The sequence below is a fragment of the Microtus pennsylvanicus genome, chromosome 7, assembly GCF_037038515.1.
Source record: "Microtus pennsylvanicus isolate mMicPen1 chromosome 7, mMicPen1.hap1, whole genome shotgun sequence".
Taxonomy (NCBI): domain Eukaryota; kingdom Metazoa; phylum Chordata; class Mammalia; order Rodentia; family Cricetidae; genus Microtus; species Microtus pennsylvanicus.
Window position 1 is genome coordinate 33,945,141 of NC_134585.1, and position 8,210 is coordinate 33,953,350.

The following is an 8,210-nucleotide window of genomic DNA, read 5'->3' on the forward strand; positions in this document are numbered from 1 at the left end:
GAACTCAGGACCTTTGGAAGAGCAGGCAATGCTCTTAACTGCTGAGCCATCTCTCCAGCCCTGTGGCTAATTTTTTAAAAATAGCTTTTCCCTATGTAGCCCAGATTGGCCTCTAACACCTGATCCTCACCCTCAGCTCCCAACCCTGTTCTGAGTAGCTGGGATTCCAGATGTGCGTTGACTCTAGGGATTTCAGACAGATGTATGACATGACCATTAGGCATCTTTGAAAATACTATTGACCAAGGAATGGATAGCTATGTTGACCAGGGCTTCAGGAGGAGAACGCCTCTCCACAGGGTCCAAGGAAGGGACAGTGAAGCTCAGGCCAGGGAGGGGAAGAGGTGATGGAGGAGTGAGCTCAGTCAAGTGACAGGACTTGGCCATGGATGGGATGCAGGAAAAGGGGGCACTTAAGGCTGGATCACACCTCCTGGGGATATGCAGGGTCGGAGAATGGGCAAACCCACCGTAGAAGTGCTAGACTAAGTGGTGGGGGTCCGAGGGAAGTTGGTGAGGCCTGGGCTTGGCTTCCTGAATTCTCACTGAAGTCACGGGTGGCTTTCTTTGCTAACAACTCGCCAGGGCTCTGGAAAGGTGGCGCCTGCACCTTCTGCTCTGCATTCCTTGCACACAAGTCTGTCAGAGCCTCCAGGGCTCAGCAAGCCCCTCCTAGCCTCAATGGAGCAGTCTGGCACCAGCCACAGGTAGAGTCTCTCCAGGGTGGTCCCTGAAGAAATGGGGGCAGTGAGGACCTGAGGATGGGGAAAAGGGCATTAGCAGCAGGTGGGGCTACACAGTCTTTCTAGTCTCTCACCTGAAAGTGCTGCGGCTTGGTAGCCAGAGCCCTGTGCATGGTGAGACCGGGGACTGTTAGTTTCTTCTGGGTCATCTTACTTGTGGTTGAGCTCAGGAGTTCTTCATCGTCTAAGGAAAAGGTCCAGGGTTGGCAGTTTAGAAGGCTTTCGGGCCTTTTCACCTTTTAATCATTCTGTCTCCTATGACCTACACCTAACTAGAAACTTGACCCTGATGGGATGCATGTTTTTGTCTGAATGTGCTCATCGGCCCTTCACATCCACAATAGTAATGGATTCCTGGACCCTATTCTTCATACACGGGAGCTCTTCGAAATGGCCATCCTTATGTCCTTCTGCCCCCTCCCCATTCAAATAAGTCTTGTCCAGAGGTGAGAAATGGAGACGGGGAGATGCGTGGCTGTGCTGGCTAGTTTTTTTGTCAACTCAACACAAACCTAGAGTCGTCTGGAAAGAGAAAACCTTAATTGAGAGATTGTCCCCTGTCAGATTGCATGTGAGCAAGTCTATGGGCAACTTTTCCTGATTAATAATTGCTGTGTGGTCCTGGGTTGTATAAGAAATAACCTGAACCAACCATGGGGAGCAAGCCGATAAACAGTGTAAAGTTCATAGAACTTCCAAGGACCCTTATCTGGTCACAATCTTTTGGTAGACCTTAAGAGTTGGATCTCAAAGGTCCCAAAGAACCCATTCAGATATGCTTGGTAGCACCCTAGGGAAACACATACCTGTCATCTCAGTATCCTGGACATGTATTTGGGCCACCTGTAGGGTGACAGTACACTACAAAGCAAAAACAGGGAGTTGAAAGCCAGATCTTGAAATATTTAATAATTTATAGCACCAGACTTCCTCATCTAACTGGGTTTATTCAATACTCCTCCTCCTCCTGGGGGACATGGGACTAGCCATGAGACAGGGCTTGCTGCCGGGAGCATCAGACTGGTGAAGAGATAGCAACGGGTTACAATGGAGGGGAATTGGAAGATAACGGAATTAAAATGATATCAATGGCAGAATACCCAAGGGGTTGCTGAGAAAAGGGAAGTGTGACTCAGGACCTGTCCTGGACCATGCTAACTAGGGTGTTGCCCACCCCCATACTGCAATTTTAATGCCTTCTGATCTAGGAAAACTGCCAGACCTCCTAACTGACGTCCTTCCACCAAATACTCCTCACCCGCCACCCATCTTTAGACCCTCGGAATTGTCCACCAGACACCCACTACCTGTTTAAATTATTAGAATTAAGTCCTAGCCAGCACCACACACCACAAGCCCCTTCATCTCTGGTCCCTGCCTTCGTCTTCACCTTCGCCTTGTCCCAGTAGTGCAGGCGGCTTGCCCTCCCTGAACCTGCCTCCTCCCCAAATTCCTGGTACTGGAAAGGGGGACCTGCCTCTCCAGGCCCGTGGAAAAACTCATCCTTCTGAGAGACTTTATATCTACATAGATGATGACCACATCACATATAACAGAGTTCTCACTGTAGCCGTTAGTCCAGGAGACACAGAAAGCAGCCCAGGAGGTCAGCCGACTTGGAGGAAGTCTGCTGCCTCTAACAACAAGCCAAGAAGCCAAGCAATAGCTAGCAGCCCCAAATGGCCAGGATTTGATAAATAGCAAGCTGAGAGCTGACCTGAGTTTTACTTGGGGGAGGGGAGCATGTCTGTGCCAAGGTGTGTGGAAGTCAGAGGACAACCTGTGGGAGTCAACATTCTCCCCTCCTGGGGACTGAATTCAGGGTCTCAGGCTTCCATCTCATAGGACCAACCAGGAAAAGCCACATGTGAGTATTTATTTATTTATTTATTATGTATACAATATTCTGTCTATGTATATGCCTACAGTCCAGAAGAGGGCACCAGACCCCATTACAGATGGTTGTGAGCTACCATGTGGTTGCTGGGAATTGAACTCAGGACCTTTGGAAGAGCAGGCAATGCTCTTAACCTCTGAGCCATCTCTCCAGCCCCTACATGTGAGTTTCCAACCAATCACTGGAGTGAACCTGTCTTTGGTCTCCCCCAGAGCAGCAGGCTCCAACCGGGGTACATCAAAGTCTTCCCTTCTCTCTACTGCAAAGCTTTCCCCTTCTTTTGCCTGCCACCATTCAGTCTTGAATCCCAATGCTCGGCACAGCGACTGCCTCCAGGGAAGATGGAAAGGTACCTAGGAGATGGATGGCAGGATGGGGAACCAGATGACAGCAAGGACAGTGCGATGGGGGCCCTTTGGGGCACAAAGGACTCCTTTGATGGGGAGCCCTTGGCTGCTCCCGGAGCAAGACACTCAGCTACACCAGCAGCCCATACTCCTCCAGCTGCCCTGCCTGGGCTATCGGGTGCCTGACTCACATCAGTGGGCCTCATGGAATGGTTGAGCAGGATCAGGTTCTTCACAAAAAGGACTTCATTGGGTCGTTTCACCAGTTGCTTGAGCAGTACAGTGGCCAGGCCAATGAATCTGGGGGAGGCAAGGAGCAGGTATGAGATTCCGAGCCAGGCTAGAGGTTCCTCCTGTGTCCCAGGCTGCGTACTAGGGATGATTTTTCCCCCCAGAGCCAGGTAAGCAGAGCAGTCACCAGAAGACTGAAGGGCTGACAGTGATGGTGGGGTGGGGGCAGGGGCCTCTCCACTTGGAGAATCCTAAGAAAATTAGTAGCTCACTGGATCAAAGAAGGGCACCTGAGCCAGGCGGTGGTGGCGCATGCCTTTAATCCCAGCACTCGGGAGGCAGAGGCTGCCTGGTCTACAAGAGCTAGTTCCAGGACAGGAACCAAAAGCTACGGAGAAACCCTGTCTCGAAAAAATCCAAAAAAGAAAAAATGGGCACCTGGCCAAGATGGACCAATTGGATTCTGTGTTCTGGAAAAGGCCCGTGGTATGCCATGGCTTCACTCCTAGTGGGATGTTAGCCTGGGCTGGGTACTAGAGTTGGGCTTTGATGGAGAGACGCTGGAATGAGGCGGATATTCAAGATCTGTGGCTTTCTTTTTTTTAAAAAAAAATATATATTTATTTATTTACTATGTATACAATGTTCTGTCTGTGTGTATGCCTGCAGACCAGAAGAGGGCATTAAACCTCACTACAGATGGTTGTGAGGTTGCTGGGAATTGAACTCAGGACCTTTGGAAGAGCAGGCAATGCTCTTAACCGCTGAGCCATCTCTCCAGCCCCCAAGATCTGTGGCTTTCAAACAGAGCTGGGCTGTTTGTATCCTAACCAACTTCATCTCTGGGTCTCGGTGCTCCTTTAACCCCACCCCGCATTTTTCTTTACTGTGTGGCACTGGCACTGGCCGGTCCTTAAACTGAGTTAGTTATGGGTTGGAAATGAGATGTCTGGTTCACCGCTGCTTTGATCAGGGAGCCAGGCTTCTCCTACCTCTTTCTGTCTCACCTTTCTTTCTTTTTAGAGCCTGCATCCCGGAGGATGACCTGCAAGAAGGAGTCATTCTCCAGTGGTTGATTCCAGAGGTACCAGATTAAGGTCTGTGAGGGGCAGGGAGAAATCATTATTAGATTTTATTTTACTTTGAAATTTGGTGTTTTGAGACAGGGTTTTATGGAACCATGGCTGGCCTGGAACTCACTAGGTAGGCCAGGTTGGCCTGGAGCTCAATGATCTTCCTGCCTCAGCCTCAAGAGTGCTGGGATTACAAGCATGTAACATTATGGTGGGCAACATCTTGCCTCTTCCTTCCCATCCCAGCCTTCTAGGAAGTGGAGACAAGTCTAAGGAACTGGCTGGAACTCAGGAGTTTTCTATCATGTCTATTTCCCTAAGGAGATTGCTATCTGTCCTGTGTGTGGAACATCCTACATGTGTTCCTGTGCTGAAGCTTCCTAGGCATGTTAGGAGTTGAGTGATGGCGGGGTGGACAGTATGAGTGGATTTAAAAAGAGGGGGGGGATTCTGCACAAGCAGTCTTGTCTCTGCTTCAGGTTTCTAGGTCTATCAGAATGGCATGGATGGATTAGCTGCTAGGCCATGCTGTGATTCATCCCCAAAAGCAAGAGAGAAAGATCAAGAAGAGCTGTGGACAGACGAGACCTTCGCAGTCCTATGAGATTAGAGGCTAACCTGGGCTAAAATGCCTCAGAAACCCAGGTGAGACTCCCTAGACCTCTGGCACCTGCTTAGTGCCCAACCCGGCCCTTTGCTCTTGGAGTTGGTCAGTCCTCTTCCAGGAGTGGTGTGTCTACCTCATTCCATATGGGGTCATTTCCTTCCTCCACACGGGTTCTTTTCTTCATAGCTGCAAAGATACCAAAGGGGCTGGAATGAATAGGAGGAAGTATTTCAGTGTCTGGCTTTGAGTGGGGTCAGGAGAGGAAGGGGTACCATGAGAAGTCAAGTCTACATTGGCAGGTGTGACGTAGCATCTATAGCTTCGAGTATTTCAAACTTGTCACCCTGTGTGATAGATAACCCTATTTTCATTTCGCTCTTTCCCAGCACACAGTACCCAGAGTCTCAAAGCCATACGGAGCTGTGACTCGTTCTGGCCAATGGAGTGTAGGAATGGTATTTGCATTTTGACTTGTGTTGGTTAAATTCCCAGATATGGAGAGCCAGCAGCACTGCGTCTTTTTTTTTCGGACTTGATTTTCTTGCTCCCTACAAGTTTCTGAAACTTTGTTGGCCTGTCCTACCTTCCATGTACTCAACCAAAAGACGACCAACACATTTTCTTTTATTTCTTCCCCTCTTTTGGTGGCAGTGGGATTAAAACCCAGAGCTTTTCACATGACACAGGCAAGAACTATACTGCTGACCCAAACCAGGCCATACTTACCCTTTGACTCCCAGCTCAGAGATTCCTAAATATACTTAATCTGTCTCATAGATTCTTTCACTTGTTTCTCTTCCTCTCCCTTCTTAGATATATATTCCTTCTATTATTAAAAAGTGGCGCTAAGGCCCCAAGCGGTGGTGGCACACGCCTTTAATCCCCAGCTCTCCAGATGCAGAGGCAGGCATCTCTCTGTGAGTTCAAGGCCAGTTTGGTCTTGCAAGGGCTAGTTCCAGGATAGTTGGGGCAGTTACACTGAGAAACCTTGTCTCAAAAACCAAACAAACAAAAAAGTGGAGATAATAAATGTTGCCTCATTTGCATCATGTAACTGCTGTGAGGCACTGCCAACTGTAAGGCTCGTTCCCGTGTAACTGATAATATTGAGCAGCTATTAGCAAAATCATACTAAAGGTTATTCTTGTGCTATCTTTTAAAATTCTCATAATTCTAGGAATCAGGGCTCGCTCACACACAAAAGCATTCTTTCTCTCTTACTACACACACATTCTCTCTCTCTTTCTCTCTCTCTCTCTCACCCACACACACAGATTTTTTTTCTTTTTGAGATAGAATCTCAATGTGTAGACCAGGCTAGCCTAGTGCTCAAACCCCTCCTGCCACAGCCTTCCATGTGCTGGGGTTCCAGGTAGTGAAACCACTTGGTGTTTCTGTCTTTTCCCTTTACTTTCTGGCACAGCCCCAGTTCACAGAAGAAGGTGAGGAGGTGTTTTCTTTGCCCACCTCCCCCCACTATCTGGGAGGGTGCTGTGGGACAATAGTCTTATACTTTGTAAAGATTTGTCACTTGTATTTTAATAAGATACTGATTGGCCAGTAGCCAGGCAGGTAGTATAGGTGGGGCGACCAGAACAGAAGAATTCTGGGAAGACGAAAGGTTCACTCAACAGTCGTCACCCAGCCACAGAGGAAGCAAGATGAGAATCCCTTGCTGACAAAGGTACCAGGTCACGTGGCTAACACAGACGAGAATAGGTTAATGTAAGATGTAAGAATTAGTCTTGAAAATACAAAAAAAAAAAACGATGTAAGTATTAGTTAATAAGAAGCCTGAGCTAATAGGCCAACCAGTTTATAATTAGTGTAGACCTCTGTGTGTTTCTTTGGGACTGAACAACTGCGGGACTGGGCAGGACAGAAACCTCTGTCAACAGGAGAGAGTAAGGCAGAGAATCAAAATAAAAGCAATAACAACAATGAAGATGGTAGGTTTTGAGACTGCAGAGATGGCTCTCTGTTTAAGAGCACAGGCTGCTCTTGCAGGGTAAAGGGCTCTTTAACAGTGCCAATCATTGCAAACATGGCATTGGCAGGTCTTGCCCTCCTCCCTTCCCTCTCCCTTGTTCCTTTATGCTTGACTAAAATACCAAGGTCCAGCTATCAAAATTCATTATTTGGCTCCAGTGCCTAACCTGAACAATCAGGACTTACCAACTCATCCTAGCACAGACCACTCCTGCAGAAACACCTGCTTATGTCTTTGTCCCATCCAGAGACACCCCTCCCATCCCCACTTCTCCCTGTGGGGTAGTAAATCTCTTTGGTGGGAATTTGGTGTCTGGGTGTGTTCTGTGCTTGTACCATCTGCGCTACTATGTGTACTATGCCTGTGGCACCTGCAGTACGAGAGTGTTAGAGTCTCAGACAAGGGCCTGGAGATTTAAACACGGAAACAGACAAGACACAGGTCATCCTTGAAACAATAATGTCCCCTTTATCGTGTACAGGGGCAGCTTATATAGTGCTCTGGCCACGCCCTAGCTCTTAGGATCTTCCGGCTGCAGACTCATCAGAAACCATTCCCCTGCAATGAGGGTCTCGTGCTCAGAGAAGCTACAGGCTGCTCAGAACAGAGGAAAACAAGTTGCTTACAGGAATTTCAGGGTCTGGTGGTCTGCAGTCCCCAACATGTGCTGACTTGAGGTCCCTTCACAGAGGACCTGGGTTCAGTTCCCAGCACCCATATGGTGGCTCACAAGCATTTGTAAACCTAGTTCCACAGGATCTAACAGCCTTTTGACTTCCATAGGCACCAGGCACAAAGTAAATGTGCTTAGATGCAGGCTAAACATTCATACACAGCTGGTGCATACCTGTAACCCCCAGGACTCAGGAGGAGTTCATGACCAGCCTGGGCTACACAGTGAGACCTCATCTCCAAACAAGCAAGCACACAAAACACACACACACACACACACACACACACACACGCACGCACACACACACACATATGCATTTAAAAAAAAACTTTGAAAAGGAACTATTGTCCTTTTTTTTCCTTCCTCTCTCACCTGGCTGGGTTTTAAACTGTGTTGGGGGACCAAACCCAGGACCTGAGATGCTAGGGGTTTGACAGCGAACAGGTTGTGAAGCAATCAGAATCTACCTCTTCCTGTGTCACGCGGACCTCTTTCACGTGGTAGAACATGAATAACCGAGTTTTCTCTGAGAGTGTGATGCCTAGCAGGGCTCCTGGTTCTCACCTCTGAAGTAGACAGTCACACAGGGTTTGGGTGGGGGGCTGAGCGGTGGGCTAATCTTGGCAGACTCCACGACAAGCCTTAGCAT

General features: G+C 48.4%; 1 protein-coding gene across 1 annotated transcript in view; it reads right to left on the reverse strand.

The window, feature by feature from the left end:
* Positions 1-8,210, reverse strand: part of Fer1l5 (fer-1 like family member 5) — a 52,555-nt gene extending 44,345 nt beyond the window's left edge. Inside the window, exons 1-6 of the mRNA XM_075979134.1 lie at positions 8,126-8,210; positions 5,032-5,084; positions 4,226-4,317; positions 3,179-3,287; positions 1,550-1,604; positions 818-927 (exon numbers count right to left, since the gene is read on the reverse strand). Coding sequence (XP_075835249.1) covers positions 818-927; positions 1,550-1,604; positions 3,179-3,287; positions 4,226-4,317; positions 5,032-5,084; positions 8,126-8,210 — 504 coding nt within the window. The remainder of the gene's footprint in view (positions 1-817; positions 928-1,549; positions 1,605-3,178; positions 3,288-4,225; positions 4,318-5,031; positions 5,085-8,125) is intronic.